At 47.3% G+C, this 18,967-nt stretch overlaps 3 protein-coding genes and 1 non-coding gene across 6 annotated transcripts; 1 reads left to right on the top strand and 3 right to left on the bottom strand.

Moving 5' to 3' along the window:
• Window positions 1–2,876: 2,876 nt before the first annotated feature.
• Window positions 2,877–4,328, top strand: LOC112885275 (protein SCARECROW-like). Its single transcript, XM_025950930.1, has one exon. The coding sequence runs from the start codon at window positions 2,877–2,879 to the stop codon at window positions 4,326–4,328; it is 1,452 nt and encodes a 483-aa protein (XP_025806715.1).
• A 447-nt stretch (window positions 4,329–4,775) lies between these two features.
• On the bottom strand, window positions 4,776–10,834 carry LOC112887684 (probable galacturonosyltransferase 7). Of its 3 annotated transcripts, none has more exons than XM_025953928.1 (10): window positions 10,381–10,834; window positions 10,169–10,197; window positions 10,028–10,075; window positions 9,780–9,839; window positions 8,171–8,213; window positions 8,026–8,075; window positions 7,499–7,803; window positions 6,398–6,596; window positions 5,771–6,316; window positions 4,776–5,511 (listed from the first exon to the last, which is right to left on the bottom strand). In XM_025953928.1, the coding sequence occupies exons 1-10, from the start codon at window positions 10,535–10,537 to the stop codon at window positions 5,230–5,232; spliced, it is 1,719 nt and encodes a 572-aa protein (XP_025809713.1). In that variant the 5' UTR covers window positions 10,538–10,834; the 3' UTR covers window positions 4,776–5,229. The 3 variants fall into 3 exon arrangements, with proteins under 3 accessions (XP_025809713.1, XP_025809711.1, XP_025809712.1); XM_025953926.1 differs by having other exon boundaries at window positions 6,398–6,752; window positions 10,381–10,833; XM_025953927.1 differs by having other exon boundaries at window positions 6,398–6,752; window positions 7,499–7,794; window positions 10,381–10,832.
• A 1,340-nt stretch (window positions 10,835–12,174) lies between these two features.
• On the bottom strand, window positions 12,175–14,604 carry LOC112887047 (L-ascorbate oxidase homolog). Its single transcript, XM_025953124.1, has 3 exons — window positions 14,113–14,604; window positions 12,922–14,031; window positions 12,175–12,823 (listed from the first exon to the last, which is right to left on the bottom strand). The coding sequence occupies exons 1-3, from the start codon at window positions 14,358–14,360 to the stop codon at window positions 12,517–12,519; spliced, it is 1,665 nt and encodes a 554-aa protein (XP_025808909.1). The 5' UTR covers window positions 14,361–14,604; the 3' UTR covers window positions 12,175–12,516.
• A 4,160-nt stretch (window positions 14,605–18,764) lies between these two features.
• Window positions 18,765–18,903, bottom strand: LOC112888189. Its single transcript, XR_003227732.1, has one exon. It is a non-coding gene; the product is annotated as a small nucleolar RNA Z247 (small nucleolar RNA).
• Window positions 18,904–18,967: the final 64 nt, after the last annotated feature.

The raw sequence follows: 18,967 nt of genomic DNA, 5'->3' as shown, positions 1-18,967 counted from the left end.
TTGCTGGAGGGAGATGGAGGTCGGAAGCAGGTGATCTACCAGCGACCACAGCTTAGTTAGCTGGTAATAGCTTGGATTAATTTGGTTCTACTCACCGGCTGTTTCCCTGGCTTGTCTCCATTCCTGTCCTCTGCGCATATACAGCATCAATCAATCTATATATATGCATGTACAGGGCTACAGGCATGGCCAGTTTGGCCACCGGCTGCATAGTGCATACATCATCAGCACCCGGCCCGGCCGTATCCAGCTCGTCGATCGCGTGGATCGGAGACGATGAAGCAGCTAGCTTGGATTTGTTTCTACCCACCGGCTCTCTGCTGCTTGATGATCTATCGCCAGGCCGGGTTGTCCGCGTGATGTAGACTCCTGATATCTCCTCCTTTTCTTTTTGAGAATGACTACTGATCGATCACCTCCTGCATACGACCATGGATGTGCAGACAAGGGAAGCGGCAGCCATCGATCAGGTTGATCGATCGATCCGTTTTGTCACGGATGACCGTGTCCCGCGCGCGTTCGAATGACGATCGAGCCCCGGCCGTGCGTGTCAATCTGATCCACCACCTCAACAGCAGATTATGGGTACGTTTGGATCAAGTGACTAAAAGTAAAATAAAATGACTAAAAGCAGTGATTAAATTTTAGTCACTATCTGTTTGGATCAAGTAACTAAAAGTGACTAAAGTTCTAAATAAAATAGTTAAAATGAAGGACAAACCCTTTCAACTTCTCCTTTTAGCTCCTTTTAGCTACTCTTTTAGCTACTCTTTAGTAGCTAATGGATTTTAGTCATTTTGTTTGGAACTTTAGTCACTAAACTGACTAAACTGCTTTAGTCAGTGAGAATCAAATAGGATCTATATATGTGGTGTATGAATAATATAATTGAATATGATACACACGCATGGCCTCGTCACTGCAGGTCTTTCTTACTTGCCGGGTCAAATTAAAGTATGTGCAGCAAGTCTGTAGCTTGCTTTAGTTTCTTTGCACAAAGAAAACGATGAGCTTGACATTTGGAGGCAGGAGTGAGCGCGACGTACGGGTTCGCCATGTCGATCGCGCGCGGCCAAGGGAACCGGCCTTGTACAAACTTTCAGGCTGCACCTAGGTGTACCAGAGAATATCCGTCACTGGTTTGCTACATGCTGCACTAGTCATATGCGTCTACCATTGATAGTTTTTTCTGTTAGCGCACGCAGGTAGGAGTGGTAACGGATCAGGATCCCTGTGGTCTCTTTACGATCCAACTCGGTTCTTATATATTTTTATCTTAAAATTATAATATTAGAGCCTCATCCTTTTAGGGTCCGGCTCTTAAATTATCTAGGCTAAATTTTAAATCTCTTTACCATCCTACACAGGGCGTCTCTCTCTTCGTAAACATATGACATTTGGGACAACCTAATTAACCTGCTAATTAGTTGCATACTCATTCGGTTGTCCTAAATGTCAAATATTTTAAAAACAGAGGGGTAATGAGCTAAAGTTTATCTTTCGGTAAAGCTTCTTCTTATATATCAATAAGTATATAAATAGATTTAAGAATCTCCTCGGAACTCTTTGTTTTTTCTACCATCCAAAGAAATAAACGATGGCATCTGGCCAAAAAGAAAAACTGCATCATGCATATACAGTGAATTTGGACGGGGTATGTTAGTGAAGAAAAAGACATTGCGGTTAAAACTAAATTAGGCCGGCTCGTACAGCTTTGTGTACTCTGCTTCTTACATGGGATCTGACGTGGTTAATTATTAGTCTTCATTCTTCTCAGCTACAGCAAACAAATTTACTTGTTCTTCAAGACCCGCTCTTACGCGGAAACCCGGTATGATGGTAATATCTAGTCCAGGTTCCTGGAAGAGCCCGGAATCACAGCAGCGATGGAACACGTACCACACATTAGATAATAGTAGTAAACCATGATTTTGTTTCGTTAACAAAAACAACTTAATTACTTTGGTATGATCATCATGTATGTCACTTGCTCCTTACTTTGTCATTAACCACACAAGACCGACACTTTGCAAAACTATGTGCATTAGCCTTTATTTTTTAACTGCGAGACCTTAGAAGACATTATTAGCACTACTCTAGAAGCAGTACCCAATCAGTTCAACTTATTTTTAATGACTGCCTCCTTGTGGGAACCTAGGACTCCTAATGGCTCGGTTTCGATTTTCTCTGTGTGCCCAGCATTGAGATGTACATCACCAGCGTGAGATATAGTTTCATCGCTCTCTAGGAATTAACGAAGAGAGAGGAAGCCTACCATTATCCATTAAGAAGTTTGCATATCACAACGATGACACGATCGTCATAAGTTCCAAGTGTCATTGTCAGTAGTTTCAATACACTGTATGTGGTAACTATATTGCTCATCTTTACGCTACACAGATCATATCCTTAACTAGAAACGAATAAAAAAGGAAACGAATTTATTTCTCTCTGAATTTCTGGAACATTCCATACTCCACATACGCAGTGGAGCTAGCTGTTTAAATCTGCAGTGAGATTAGGAGCTAACGAATTACCCAAGCTTAACTACTAGCCCCCAGATAAACACTGGTTAAACCAAGCAGCTAAGAAAGTGCCGGCCAAGCCTCCAGGCCAATCTGAATGCAGCTCCAAGAATCACCAGGCCGATGTTTCGCAGATTCCTGCCGTGTGACTTGTTCTGAAACTGCCACTAGCTTCCAGGTTTGACCTAGTAAAACACCAGGACATGGACATTCTATATTCCTACAGTCCAAGAAGTCCATACACATATAGTCATGGTTCTCTTTGCTCCCCTCTTATCTCGAACTATGCAAAAGCAAAACCCTAGCTGATTGAGCATCAATCATCTTATGAGTACAGGAAAGGGCTCAGACATGCAGGATTCTCTAAGCTTGATGCAGTTCCATGATCCGTACCTCTACAGCGGCAGCGTTGTCGGCGCCAACCTGCCACTCTCGTCACACTCTTTCTTGCCTCATCACCAAGAATTTGTTCATACCGGTGACCGCTGCCTTGGCAAGGACGACGTGCCGGAGTTCGTCGACCAGCAGGCCGCGGCCGAGGTAAGCGGCGAGCAGGAGTTGGCAGTAAGCAAGGAGGTCTCCGAGGGAGGAGGTGACGGCGCGGTGGAGGAGCAGAGCGGGGCGGCGACGGCCAGGGGCGAGGAGGAAGCCCACGGCGTGCGGATGATCGCGCTGCTCATGGAGTGCGCGGTGGCCGTGTCGGTGGGCAACCTCACCGACGCCAACGGGATGCTCCTGGAGCTGGCGCAGATGGCGTCCCCGTACGCGTCGTCGTGCGGGGAGCGGCTCGTGGCCTACTTCACCAAGGCCATGGCGGCGCGGCTGATGAGCTCGTGGATCCGCAACTGCGCGCCGCTGGCGCCGCCGTGCGCGGCCGTCCACGCCGCGTTCAGGGCCTTCTACAACGTCTCGCCGCTCGCGAGGTTCGCCTACCTGGCGTGCAACCAGGCCATCCTGGAGGCGTTCCACGGTAAGCGCCTTGTCCACATTGTGGACCTCGATGTCGTGCCCGGCGGCGCGCTCCAGTGGCTCTCGCTCCTCCCCGCGCTGGCGGCGCGGCCGGGCGGCCCGCCTTTGCTCCGCGTGACCGGGTTCGGCATGTCGGCGTCGGCGCTCCACGACACCGGCAACCAGCTCGCCGGCCTGGCGAGCAAGCTGAGCATGCCGTTCGAGTTCTACGCCATCGCGAAGCGGCCCGGGGACGTCGACGCGGCGGCGGCCGTGCTCAGCAGGAGGCCAGGGGAGGCCCTGGCCGTGCACTGGCTGCGGCATGCCATGTACGACGCGGCCGGGGACGACGGCGCAACCATGCGGCTGGTGCGGTGGCTGGAGCCCAAGGTGCTGACGCTGGTGGAGCAGGAGCGAGGCGGGGCGCCCGGGGACGGCGGCGGCGCGGGCCACGACCACGGCCACTTCCTGGACCGGTTCGTCTCCGCGCTGCACCACTACTCGGCGCTGTTCGACTCCCTGGGCGCGTCGCGGCCGGCCGACGAGGACGCGAGCAGGTACCTGGTGGAGCACGGCGTGCTCGGCAGGGAGATCGGGAACGTGCTGGCGGTGGGCGGGCCGTCGCGGAGCGGGCGGGACAAGTTGGGCTGCTGGCAGGCGGAGCTCGCCCGGCACGGGTTCCTGCGCGCCGGAGGAGCCGGGCGCGCGCAGCTGGTGGCCGGGGCGTGCCCGGCGGGGCTGGGCTACACGGTGGCGGACGACCACGACGGCACGGTGCGGCTGGGGTGGAAGGGCACGCCGCTGTACGCGGTCTCCACATGGACGTGCTGCCCCTCGCCCCACGCACAGCGTTAACCGGATCAGGCCAATCGCTTTGTGTGGTACCAGTACAGTGTGTGATACGGTGCTATGCACCAGTGCCACACTAGAGTGGTCTCTTACAAGTGAGCCCACATAGGCATAGTCTGTCTCCTGGGCCGATTTGTCAGTGGCCAATTCTGGCTAGTGGTTGCTTTTATAAGGAGTATGTTTGTTTGGCTCTAATTTGGTTCTCAGTTCTCACACAATCATACTGGATCTAGAATTAGAAGAATGGAAAAATGATCAAACCCGAAATTTGCAGGTCGCAGAAATGAGGAACTGGTGCCTGCTCCTTGCTCAGTTTCTTCAGCCTGCGTTCGAGACTTGCACAGTTTGGTACAAACCGGCTGAGGTGAAAAATACACTAATCATGGTTAAAAAGGTTCGACATGTAAATAAGATAACCAGAGAAGCCTAGGAAAACGGACAGCAGAGTTCATATGTCAATTGTATCAATGCACGTGCAATAATTGCCATTAAATAAAAAACTAACGCGACAATATATTACAATAGGCCAGGCACAAGCTGTATTCTGGAAAATTGTGATTAATAATCCCAGAACCTAATCTACTGAATCTACATTCTACCACCCAAGACTCACCTAACTACAACACATCCTCAACCAAATTGTGATGTTGCTCTGCAATTCAGCAACCTTGTCCAATCTAACTATACATAAATCGGAAAGTGATAGGCAACCTATCTGCAAAAAGTCGCAGCAAATTTCCAGCGCATCTCAGCAACATCTTGAGCAATCAGGATTTCTGCAGTGGAGTTCCCCTCAGATATAAAATGGAATCTTTCCTTGCGTACAAACGTATGCTCTTGCCATTTTTGCATGAATTGTCCCTTGCAAACAAGAGTTCATGGATCCCAAAACTCAAAATGTGCTGTATCATGGGTTTACATTGCAATCCATCATAAATACATCATCCCTTGGTAGGTACCTCTTCCAGTATTTTCTGTACCGGTGTATCCCAAGCTCCAACCAGGGTTTCATGTTACCATTGTAGTGCAATATGGCAGCTTTCTTTATAGCACCATGAGTGAGTCCATAGTCATGGCCAAGCCCGAATTGAACCCACTGGTCTTCAATAGGATGGATCAGATTTTCAAAAGCAAGCAGGCCTGCAGGTAGTGCTGCAGATCTCCAGGAAGCTTCTGTGTCATGTCGCAGCTAGTAAAGGCAAGACAACCAGAGCTCTATCAGGTCAGAGTTTACAAAATCCTAGTTTAACAAGCTAAGAATTGTGCGTTAAGGAAAGGAGCTGGGCAAATTATACTTCTACTTCTAACGACTATTCTATGCTACTACCAACTTGCAAACATGAAACCAAGGGAACAGAATACCAAAATAACCATAGCATTACTTGAAAAAACATACATCTGAAACGTACAGGAAAAGAGCGGCAATTAAATGTCATTACCAAACTAACCTTCTCTAGTATTCGGTGATGAATTCCAGTGACATCATGTTCCCTCCATTCATTGAGATCAATAACGCTCACTCCAGACATCCAGATGCATGAACTAGAATTATAGGGGAAGTTAGGCAAGTATGCTCTGAGTTGACGAAATTTAACTCGACAAAACTGGACAGCACCAATAACTTTTCCCTTTAAGTCAAGGTTCCACAGGAGCGACAAGTCTCTCTGGACTATAGTATCGTCTTCCAAGACAATGACCCTTTTAAGATTGGTAAATAATTCAGGAAGCAAGAAAAGGGAGTGCCCAAACATTGAAATATACTCAGTCCTCATAAGTGTGTTTAACGTTACAGCATTGCTATTGGAGGTGATTCGGAACTCTTCAGATGATGATAATTGATCAACTATCCCATTACCCAAATTCTTCACTTGGAAATCTTCAAAATTAAGGACTCTTATGGTAGCTCCCTTGTAAGAATTTCTGATGAACCAGTTCTTAAATGCATAAAAGTTTTGTCCATCAGTCATCAGATGGAAAACCATATTTGCTGATTCCTGAGACACTATGAAAAGAACTGGTAAGTGAACTGAAGCAGAAGTTCAAAATAATAACTCCAGCGCCATATAGTGTCATACCTCAGAATTTATCACACTTGAGTTGATAGTCATGGATGCCGCAAGAAGGTTGGTGGAGAAAATGACATAGTGCTGGAATGCTGGATTTCCAAACTTTTCAGCGTCTGAATGCTCCATGTCAGCTAATGCATTGAAGTAGTCAACAGTCAATCTCATTGAAAGGCAGTGGAGGCTCTTGGGTAATGTCTGAACTCCAAGCCTGTAAAGATAAGCGCTCTGTCTTGCATGAAAAAGAGCTTCATCTTGAGTCATATCAAGCAACTGCGTCAGCTTTTTCTCAACATTAGTGCATTCTACAGCACATGATTTTGCTACAGCGATTGTCTGATCCATCTTGGCAATATTGACTCTATGACTATAAAAATAGCAACAAAGATTCATTATAATGACCTATTCAGCAAATGCAATAAGATTTGTTCTTTGAAAGTCAGGTTGGATAAGATCATAACAAGCAAGACCCTTGGGAATGCGTACTTTTACTTTAAGCCATCAGCTGATTTGCCCATTCATTACTTTCCAACCCACAACTTAGTGCCAATTTTTAGTGACACACTATCATTCCCAAGATTGCACTTCTAGCTTATTCAAACAGACTACATACTGCTACTGAGGTCCACAAAGAGCAAAGCACAGAAAACATCATAAAAGTAATGTCAACTCAAAACACAATCTCAGGTGCGCAAATAGACTATTCCACTATGAATATGATCCCTCTTTTTTCTAGTTAACACAAATGGACCAGGCTGGTAAATGTATACTCCCTCCGTTCCACAAAGTTTGATAAACAAAATTCGATTAAATATTGGCTTTATTATTAATCTGCTTAGGTATGAGGACTGGAATAAGAGACAGCTTCTACTATCTGCATATGCACATATCACACTACAGAAATTTAACTAAGCAACAACTAGGAAGACTGAAATTATAACTTGCTACACTTAACTAATAAAAATATTTTTGCAGTCAGTGCATAAGGCATGAATTTGAACACTTCTATGTGAACAAAAATCTGATCTTTGAAGTTAGTTGTATTTTAGATCACGAAGGTAGTTATAATGAAAAGTGAAACTGAAGAAAGTAATATTGTAATATCAAACTTACAGTTCAGGAAGATCAGCATCAGATATGGCTTCACTAAGCATATGCCCATGTTCTTGGATATTTTGTTTCATTTCATGTGAAAGCTTTTCCATTCCATCAAGTTTCACAATGCTTGGATAGTAAGCTCTCGCAACAAAGAGCTGATCTTTAAGTTGCTTCACTATAAAATCTTTCATGACTTCCTCATGTTCTACAGACCAAAGACAATAGCTTCCAAACTGAAGCTGGCAGGATTTTTCATTTTCATCACCAGGTAAACCTTGCTCAAAACTGTCCTTCAGATCAGTGCCAGTAAACTGCAAAAGCTGGCTTAGAAAGATGAAATGACATGATTTTATCATTCACAACTGTAATCTATGAAACCCTTAGATTTAAATGACACACGAACAGCTGTTAATAAATGTTATCATAAGAAACTGTATCTCCATCGTCTACTGGTAAGCTTTTACGATAATCCAACTATACTTCAAAAATGGACAGTAGCATGATATCAGAAATCAAAACCTCCTAAGTATTGTGACTCTTACATTGAGCGACGATGAATCTTCCAATACTGTAGCTTGCTGGATTGGAGGAGCTGCATGTTAAATAAGAATTAGACAAATGCAGTCATATTAATGAAAGTGGCTGACAACATAAACCCTAATTTACCTGGATGGATTGAGATATTACCTATAACTGTGTCGGGTTGACTGCCATTTGTATTGGTCCACTCCTGTTAGATGAATAGTAAACTTAGAAAGATAATAAAAACAAGTGTGATATATAAACAAGACGTATGAAACCACACAGTGAACACTTCATTCAGAAAAAAAACATCACTCTAAGTATGTAGTTTATGTGCTAAGAAAAGCTTTCTTTTCAAAAATAAATAAATGAAACAGATTCCCTTGATTAATCATCAAAATACTACTCCCTCCATTAAGCAATGTGTGTCCATAGCACACCATGCACACTGACCAAGGAAGCATTAGTCCCAAGTGAAAGTCAACGTAAAATGACCATCCATACCCTATTAAATAGCACTTCTCTTCTTTCAATGCAGTTAATTAGGGTAGTAAGCAGGAAATTGTAATAACTAAACTCTTGATATCCTCAATGGACAAACATTGTTAGATGTTTTGTCCCATAGCCATAGACAAGTGGAATGAAGCAAGTATATTTAGATATATTAATGGACTAGTTACAGGAAGTTGTCACCCAACATATAAGTTAAATGTAGGGGCATTTGTGTTTTTGCCCCTACTTTGCAGTGCAATTGTGATTTTGCCCTTGTTTTTTCCAACTTTGTGATTTCACCCCTAGTAAGGTCAAAATCACAAAGTTGGAAAAGAGAGGGCAAAATCACAATTGCATTGCAAAGTATGGGTAAGAGCGCCAATTTCTCTTAAATTTAATACTGTTGGCCCAGCCAGAACAAGCTATATATTCTGCATTTCAAGTTAAATGTAAGCCGTTGACATTTTCCCTCTCCCTTCCTGGACATGTGCATAAGGACTGACATCCAAACAATCCAAAAATAAAGTAGAATACTCGTTGATATCAAATACAAAATGGGAATATGACTATAGTTCCCACTTAATCCCCACAGAAGTTGAAGCTTAAATTTTCTTCCAGCGAGTTCATTGGTTCATAATTCAAATTGGTATCTCAAAAATCAATATAGCACAATAAAGTGACAACAAATGACAGTACAAGCTCCAATTCAGGAAACATAATGCAGTTCAGTCATTATACATGGACAACAGTTTTTTCAAATAGTACTATAGCAATGACTATAACATGACTAGCTCTCTACCGCCCATAATTGGCTAAAATAGATCATCAGTAAACAATAATTTACCACCCAATATGAAGGATTTAAAAGCTCCCACAATCATCATGCCCACTTTGTCACAAAGAAAAAGACCTTAATCTTCACAGTATCTCATAATATACATGGATTCACTAAACGCATGCATTTGAAAAATGAGAACCAAAAACTCCAGACATAATATTACTAAGAGTCTAGAATACTGTGTGTTCTTGAATACCAAACAGAACGAAAAATTTTACTTGCAGACTGCAGTAGAATTGCAAGAGTAAATAACAATAGGTAGATCGCTACAGCATTGAAACTGAAAATTCATACCCTGAAAACACTTCTATTTAAGACTGCCATAAGATTAGAGCTGAAGCAACACAGATAGCACGGCATAACAGCAACTCACAACAAGCATGCTGCTCTGAAAAAAGTCATTCACTAATAAACCCACAAACAAATGGAATTGCACTTACAAACCTTCGGAGTAGGCGGCACAAACTCCTTCACGGTGCTGTTGACCTGCAATGTGCCATTTTCCTGGAAAAAAAGCAGCCATCAGTGTAACCTGATTTTTATATTCTTCCAACAAAGGTCCATCATTGACCAAATCTAACAAAGATAAAGACAGAGCTAACAACACCCCACGTGACAGGGACGTTTGTAGAATTGGAACAAAAGATAAGATAACCCAGAAATGCCAATTATTAGGAGTTGAGGACCCCTACCTCCGGCGGAATTGGCTCCCAACTACCACCTTCGCTGCCGTCATAAACCTATACATCAGGAATGCAGGGCAACGTTTAACCATCGAATTAGACCGAGGCGGACGACGAAAACACAGCTAATCAGATTCAATTGACACTCACCGACACAGCGCTCTCGTCGACCATGTACACTGCAGAGACCAAAGAGATCAACAGAATTCGAGTCAAAATAAATGTTGCTAGCGGGGGTGCAATCAACTCAGCACTCAGATCGTGCTCGAGCCGGAGCCGGCGGGATGCCCGGATCTGGGAAGCGAGCGGCACCGCGGGGGAGTAAGAAAAAGGTAGGGTTTTGGGCGGGGTAAGGCACGCACTTGAGGGGAAGCGCGCGTGGAGGCCGAGGAGCACGGCGAGGGGCACGACGACGGAGAAGAAAGCCAGCGCCACCGCGGCGCCCGCCGCCGCCACGCACCGCCACCGCCTCTTCCCCGCCGGGGCCGCGGAGGCGGCCGCCGTTCCCGGGCTCTTCATCCCGCGCCCCACGCCCCGCGCCGCTCCGCTCCGCCCCGCCCGGAGCAGCGGTGTCGACTGGCCGGCGGGCGTCGGGAGCTTCCGAGAGGCCGGGCTACAAAAGCGGGGAGGCCGGTGGCCTCTAGAAGGCAGCCGCGGTGGCGTCGTGGAAGAGGAGGCGGCGGCGGCGGCGGCGGGGCCGTCCGTACATTTGCTCCTGCGCGTTCCCTGGCCTCGGTATTCGTGCGGCGAATCGCGGCTATCGTCCCGCCGCTGGCTATTGGAATTATTTTTCGCTTCTTTGTTTATTCCCTTAATGCTGTGCTGCGATGCGAGCGTGCTGCGTGCTGACTAGACGACACCACGACTGGGCGTCTGGGCTGAGGAGCGGAACATGTGATGCGGCTATGGCCCGCGGTTGTACGTGTACCACACGCCCACACCATGCGTGGCGCCACACCATTCCCTTCACTCGGTCCCCATCCCCCACCGATCAAAAACAAAACACATCCCCTTAAAAAACACACATCCACAAACCATACTCCCTTCATCCAAAAAAACAAATTATTCTAGAATTCAAAAATTATTCAAAAACAAATCATCTTACGTGCATATGCATGCAAGAATCAATTAGTGTCAAATACAGGTAATAAACGGGGGCAAACATGGTCACTTTACTCTCTTGTAAATTTATCCTAAAATTTCTAGCATAACTTATTTTTGGGACGGAGGGAGTAGGTGCTACGAGCATTTGAAATTTATTTTGCTTTTACAACAAGATGACATGCACAATACTATACATGGTTACAAATACATATCCGCTCGATTCCGCTTATGACCTAAGAGTATTTTAGTTGGTTATGTTGCTTATAGTGAAATCTAGATATCCAGATTTGAATACTCAGGCGTGCTCATATTTTTAAAGTTCTCAACATAAGAAATATATGTTGATTTACTAGAGATATGTTTTCAAGTAATTTTCTGGATTTTAACATACGGTGTTGATTTACCGGAGTCCAGAGACATGTTTCCAAGTAAAAAAAAATAAACAGAAAGAGAGCTTAAAGAATGTGGAGCTTTACAAAAGGCCTCCAATTTTACTTATTTTGATGAGTGCTTATATAAGTGTATAGTAGTGACCAATCATGCACCCTTGGTAAGTATCTTAGCAAAATATTTGGTTAATATCACTTTTATGATTAGGAATACGGCTCACCTAAACTCAGACCTTTAGAACACATTTAGTGTGTAAACGATTTTTTCCTACAAAGCTTGTAGCGTGTTAGAGAATTCAATGGGAAGAAGCCACAAGAGATAGGGAAGGAAGCGGTGGCGAGATGTAAATCGGAAACATCAAATTGATGCAACGAGGAGCCACTAAAGATAGGGAAGGAAGCGTCCGCGACATGTAAGCCGACGGCTATAAGAATGCTCTAGTGTCATCCTTAACATTGAAAATCGTATTGGGTGAGAATTGGCAAGAGGCGGTTGCAGGCATGGTTGGCGAGTTCTAAGCACAGGAACAGAAATAGTGCGCTAGGTGGGGAATGACCCAATTGCTCGAAACGGGTAATAAATCCCCAATCTCAAGATTAAGAAGGGAGGAAAATTACAAAATGTAATCAAAGCACACAAAACATGCACATAATCAAGGCCTTTTTTGTGGTAGGTATAAACGGGGAGATACAGTTTTACAACTCCCATTGCAATGATTTGAGAGGGCATCTCAAGATTACAGCATATATCCATGCGTTACCGGCCGGCCGACACCCCAGCCGACGTTCCTTGTTCCCTTCAATTCCCTATGCTTCTTTTAAGCTCGTCTTCAATTTGCTTGTTCTTTGAGTTTGATTTGATGGGGGTGCAGGTACTACGCCCCGGTTGCTTATTCAGCCGAGGCAGGAGATTTTCGTCAAGAACAACACACAGGAATGCTGGATCGGTCAGAGGTCAGAACGACACAATCAACGGGGAAACGGGGGCAGGGCCCTGCAGGTCTCCTAGCGCGCGGGGGCGTAGGGCGGCGGCAGCGGCAGCCCGACGACCTTGCCGCAGCGGAGGGCGTTATCGGGCATGTTGTACTCGTCGCGCAGCGACCTCGCCGGCGACATGACGCTCATGTAGAGCTGCTCCCCGAGGTAGTGGCGCTCCCAGACGTTGGACCGGATGTTCCACATGCCCGCGTTGTCGAACGTCAGCATGATCGCGGACCACGACCGCGGGTACACCTGGACCGTGTGCCGGCTCACCGCGTCCAGCAGGTTGTACGTCTTCCTCAGCTCCGGCGACCACTTCCCCGGCCCCATCCTGCAGGTAGCTTATAGTAGCACGGCTCACGCGCTGCTCGTTCGTGGTGATGCAAACGGGAATAATTGATCGATCAGCAATTCAGCATATGCACGCACCCGACGGCGAAGAAGGCGTAGCCGTCGAGGTGGAAGGAGTCCATGCTCTTCTCGGGGTTCTCGAAGACGATCTCGATGAAGGTGCGGAACTCGGCGGTGATGACGTTGGGTATGACGTGGAGGGGGCCGAACACGGCGGGGGGCGCGTCGCCCATCTGGTTGTAGCTGAACACCCCGTCGGTGACGTTGAAGTACTCGGCAAGCTTCAGGGGGGTGTCGGCGTCCCTGTGGGAGACGCCGTTGAAGCCGTACCGGAGCTTGCCGTCGATGTGGCCGCGGGAGACCAGGAGCTTGATGGTGCGGGTGATGTTGATCTGGCCGTAGTGGTAGGAGCCCTGCGGGTTGGGCCGCGCCGCGCTGGCCGTCAGGTTCCAGCGGAAGGACCTCCACTGGTTGAGCGACCAGGCCCACCCGGCGGGCGGCTCGGCCACGTTGGGCGACGGTGGGGTGTTGGAGCCGGCGTAGCGGATGATGGCGGAGGCGGACCGGGCGTCGTGGATGAAGCGGGTGGAGGCGACCAGGTAGTAGTCGCCGGGCTTCTGGTCGGCGTCGACGAGCACGGAGAAGCAGTGGCCGACGTGGACGTCGAGCGAGTCGTACATGTCCTGCACGGTGTGGGAGCCGTCCATCTCGACGAGCTTCATGTCGTGGCCCTGGATGCGGAAGTTGAGGGACGCCTTGATGCCAGTGTTGCAGACGCGGAAGCGGTAGGCCTTGCCGGCCTCGAAGGTGAACATGGGCGCGGCCGCCAGGTCCTTGCCGCCCATGCCGTTGATGACCACGCCCTCGGGGCGGCCGATGCTGCGGCCGGCGTCCAGGTGGCGCGCCATGACCTCGTGGTCCTTGGTGAACCAGTCGCCGACGAGCACCACGTGGTCGCTCTCCGGCGGCGGCTGGTCGAAGGGCACCGGGATGAGGAGGCGGCTGACGACGGTGATGGCCCCGTAGCCGCCCGCCGCGCGCTGCATGCCAACCGAGGGGAAGTAGAAGAAGCTGCCGATCTGGTCCTTGGGCTGCCACTTGTACGTGAAGTTGGTGTTGGGCGCGATTGGGCACTGCGTGCCCGGCAGCCCGTCCATCCACGTGTTCTTCCTGTGCTGCATCCCGTTCCTGCACGGATTTGCAATGTCATTTGATCAGCGAGCGGCTGGTGAATCTTTCGATCGATCGATTCGGGCTACGCGCACGGACCAGGTGAAGAGCAGCGGCTGGTCGAGCTGGTTGAAGACGTTGACGACGATGTTGTTGTTGGAGGAGCAGTTGATCCTGGGGCCGGGGAACTCGCCGTTGATGAGGATCACCTTCTGGGGCGCGCCCAGCAGGGTCTTGGTCCCGTACGTCACCTTCCACTCGAAGAACAGGTAAGGGTCCTCGGCCCCCGCCAGGGCCAGCGCCGACAGCACCAGCAGCACGCCGGCGGCCACGCGCGGCGTCGCCATGTTCGTTCCCGCTTGGTTCGCGTTCACCCGAGCACGCCGCACCGGTCGACCAGCAGCCGCAGGCAGGTAGGCAGGCAGGCCGGCCGGATGGGGACGCACGATGGTCTCTCTCCTAGTGTGTGGGTGGGTGCTCTCTTGAAGGATGTAATGAGGAGTTGCGGTGGAGATAGGGCCGGGTAGGTCTACAAGGAGGCCATGGAAGACGTCCCGGGGTGTGGGGTTTTAAGGGGTCAGGTGGAGGGGCCGGCGGGGAACCGGGAGGCTTCGGGTTGACGAGGGGGCGCCGGGGCGGGGGCTTTATACCGCCAACGGGCGGTTGGGGACGGACGCGCGCTGGCAGTGGCCAGAAGTGGCAGGTCGCGCGCGTTGCCCGCACCGCCGCCCGTTCGCGGCCGCGGGCGTCCCGGCGATCTGTCCATGGTTGGGGTTCCCCCTGTAGAAAAACCAGAGGGGCAGAAGCACGGCGTCCTATCTTGGGTCGCGCATGTGTTGCATGTTGATTGAATGCAGAATAGCCCTGCATGTGGCGATTACAAATAGGCGAGTACAACTTGAGGGCTAAGCCAAGAGATTGTCTAAATATAGACTTCCTATACATAGATGATCTAGATCTCTTGGCTTTGGCAAGATATGGTAAGGTAAATATACATCTGACCTTCCTATTTAACAGCCTTCCTCAATCTTAACCGTTCTAGGTTTAGATTGACTTTGAAGTTTTCCAACAGCCGAACAAATAAGGCCTTTGTAAAGCCATCTGCTACTTGATCGCCAGATGATACATATTCAATATCTAACATTTTTTGTGCAACTCTTTCTCTGACAAAATGATAATCAACCTCAATATGCTTTGTCCTAGCATGAAAGACAGGATTAGCGGACAAGTACTTTGCACCAATATTATCACACCAAAGTCTTGCTGCTCTTGGACTAGGAATTCCCGGTTCACGAAGTAAAGTTTGAACCCACATAACTTTTGTTGTGGCATTGGCAATTGCTTTGTATTCTGATTCAGTATTAGACCTTGAAACAGTAGCTTGCTTTTTTGCACTCCAGGACACAAGATTTGAGCTTATGAATACAGCAAATCCTACTGTAGATCTTCTATCATCAATAGTACCAGCCGGGCTGCATCCGAAAAAGCACTTACCAAGGTCGAAGAAGACTTCTGTATTTTTAATCCCAATTCTATGCATTGTTTCAAGTATCGCAAAATTCTTTTCACTGCTGCCTAATGAACTGTAGTTGGCGCATGAAGGAACTGACAAACTTTATTAACAGAGAAAGCAATGTCAGGCCTAGTAAGCGTAAGATACTGAAGTGCACCAACAATACTTCTATACCGTGACGCATCATCTGGTCCCAACAATGATCTTTCATGTAGTGACAATTTTTCACTAGTAGATAATGGAGTAGTGACTGACTTACAATCCACCATACCTACTCTTTTAAGAAGATCAGAAGCATACTTGCTTTGAGTAAGAACAATTCCATCTTGTACCTTGGTGACTTCAATCCCAAGAAAATAATGAAGATCTCCCAATTCCTTTAGAGCGAACTCCCCTGCAAATCTTGCAACAATGCTGCGGTAGCCTGACGTGTAGAGCTTGCAACAATAATGTCATCAACATAGATACTGATGCCACGTTTATTATAAAAAATAGTGAAGTATCTGCCTTGGAGGATTGAAAACAAAGTGCTATCAATTTGGCACTAAGTCTGGAGTACCATGCTCTGAGAGCCTGCTTTACACCATATAAAGCTTTATCTAGCCGACAAACAAAATTTGGTTTTGAGAGATCTTCAAAACTAGGTGGTTGCTGCATATATACCTCTTCTTCAAGAACACCATGAAGGAAAGCATTCTGAACGTCGAGCTGCCTGAGAGTCCATCCCCGAGAGACAGCAAGAGACAAAATAATACGAATAGTGGCAGCTTTAACACCAGGACTGAAAGTATCTTCATAGTCTATCCCATATCTCTGTTTAAAACCTTTAGCCACTAGACGAGCTTTATATCTATCCAAACTACCATCCGATTTTCTTTTAATTTTGTAAACCCATTTGCAACCAATGACATTCCTACCTCTCTGTGGTGGAACAAGGTGCCAAATTTTATTTTTCATTAGAGCATTATACTCAAGTTCCATTGCTTCTTTCCAATTATTATCAGCTAAAGCCTCATCAGTAGTACTGGGTTCTCCCGTAGTTGTTAGAAATCCATACCTAACGGTACCGTCAGTATATATCTTATCTTTGTGTATACCACTTTGTGATCTGGTAGCAGGACGGTGTACTGATGCAGCTGGCACAGAAGATCCAAGGCCCGAATCCTGCGTTATGGCACCCGAATCCTGCGTCATGGCAGCTTGCGGTGCAGAGGAGGTTCCCGCCATACCGTCAGTATGCGCGGCAGGGGAATCTCCCGCCCATGCGGGTGCAGCCGTGGCATCTGCTGATTCGTGGGGGCGAGCTCTGGCGCCCGTCCCGGTCGGCGGAGGAGAGACGGTTGGCGACATGGCCACCATCTGTTGGTCGAGGCGGTCGACGCGGGATTCGCCTGCGCCTGATCCCGGAGCTCCTGTAGCTAAATCTCCTTGTTTGTTTGTGCCATCAGCATTTACTTCGGGTACCTCATCCTGTACGCCTGATTCTCCCTGGTTTTCAATATTCAACTCAGAGAAAACATTAGATGGACAATTAGTATATTGGTCTGCGACATGTTCTCCCCCTAGACCATTAGGATGTAGTTCACTGAATGGAAAAATATTTTCATCAAAAATTACATCTCTAGAAATATAAACGCGTCCAGAGGAGACATCAAGGCACTTATAGCCTTTGTGCATGGTACTATATCCAAGAAAAACATATCGCTTGGATCGAAACTGAAGTTTGTGTGTATTATATGGGCAAAGATGAGGCCAACATGCACACCCGAAAATTCTCATAGAAGAGTAGTTGGGTTTTTGATGGAATAAACGCTCTAGGGGCGTAGTATAACCAATCGTTTTACTAGGCACACGATTGATAAGATAAACAACTGTTTGAAAGGCTTCATCCCAGAATTTGAGAGGCATACTCGCATGAGATAACAAGGAGAGCCCGACTTCAACTATGTGACAGTGTTTTCTCTCAGCAGACCCATTCTGTTGATGGGTGTGGGGGCAGGAAACACGATCAACTATGCCTGCCTTATGGAAAAAGGAATTCAGTGTTTGGTATTCGCCTCCCCAGTCAGTTTGCATAGCAAGAATTTTTCTGTGAAACAAGCGTTCTACAAGAAGCTGAAACTCCTGGAATTTTTGGAACACTTCAGATTTGTGCTTTAAGAGATAAATCCATGTGAACTTGCTAAAGTCATCAATAAAACTCACATAATATTTTTTTCGACCAACTGATTCAGGTGCATGACCCAGACATCAGAGAACACAAGTTCTAAAGGAAATTTTGAAATGCTAGATGACTTGGGATAGGGCAACTGATGGCTCTTCCCTTGTTGACAGGCATCACAAACTGACTGACTCGATGACTCATCACGATAGGGAAGACTATTGCTACTGACAACTTGCTTAACAATAAAAGACGAAGGATGACCCAGACGACTGTGCCACTGAGATAGAGGCAATCTGGTGGTACCGTAGGCTTGCTTTATTGATGGTGAAGGCAAGGGATAGAGGCCTCTATGACATCTTTCTCTAAGGAGTATATTCTTCGTTTCCTGATCCTTAATAAAAAAGAAATCAGGGTGAAATTCTAGAAAAGCAGAGTTGTCAGTAGCAAGGCGATGAACAGAAACAAGATTTTTCTTGGCATGTGGGACATACCAAACATTATTTAGATGTAGATCACGACTAGGGGTATGAACTGTAGTATGACCAATATTACTAATGTCCACACCTGTTCCACTTGCCGTATAAATCTGATCGTTTCCTTGATACTTCTTCTTGATGGACAACTACTCGAGGTGTCCCGTCACGTGATCTGTGGCACCGATATCGGTGTACCAATTGGTGTCCACACCATACGAAGATGTTGCTGCTGCAACAAGGCGCTGATCTGGCATGAAGTTTTCATCGAACCTGTGCCAACATTCTGCAGTCGAGTGATTTTTCTTAAAACATACTTGACATCTGTTGTCATCAGAATCGGTTGGTGTGCTTGACATGCTGCGGCTATTGTTGTTGTAGAAGCCACGGGAATTGTTGTTGTAGGGGCTACGTCCTCCTGAATTTCCGCGACCAGACCCTGGGTAGCCGCGACCAGCAGGTCCGCCGCCACGAGAAGAGCCACGAGAAGAGCTTCTCCCTCACGACTGGTTCTTGCCGCGCCATGATCCGCGACCCCGAGTGGCAGAGTTTGCCGACCCCGAGCCAGAGCCTCCTCCTCCATAAATCAAATCCATTCTAGTTTCAAAATTGAGGAGTTGAGAATAGAGTTCACCAACCGAGATGGGTTCCACCCTAGCACATAGAGCGGAGACAATTGGTGAGAATTCTTCGCCTAGGCCGGTGAGGATGTACTCGACTAATTCTTCATCTTCTAGGGGCCGTCCTGCAGCCGCCATGTCATCACCAAGAGCCTTCATCTTCGCGAAGTACTCGGCGACGGAG

Source organism: Panicum hallii, chromosome 3 (assembly GCF_002211085.1).
Source record: "Panicum hallii strain FIL2 chromosome 3, PHallii_v3.1, whole genome shotgun sequence".
Classification (NCBI taxonomy): Eukaryota; Viridiplantae; Streptophyta; class Magnoliopsida; order Poales; family Poaceae; genus Panicum; species Panicum hallii.
Note: the sequence above shows the minus strand (reverse complement) of the source record. Positions and strands in the feature narration are given on the sequence as shown.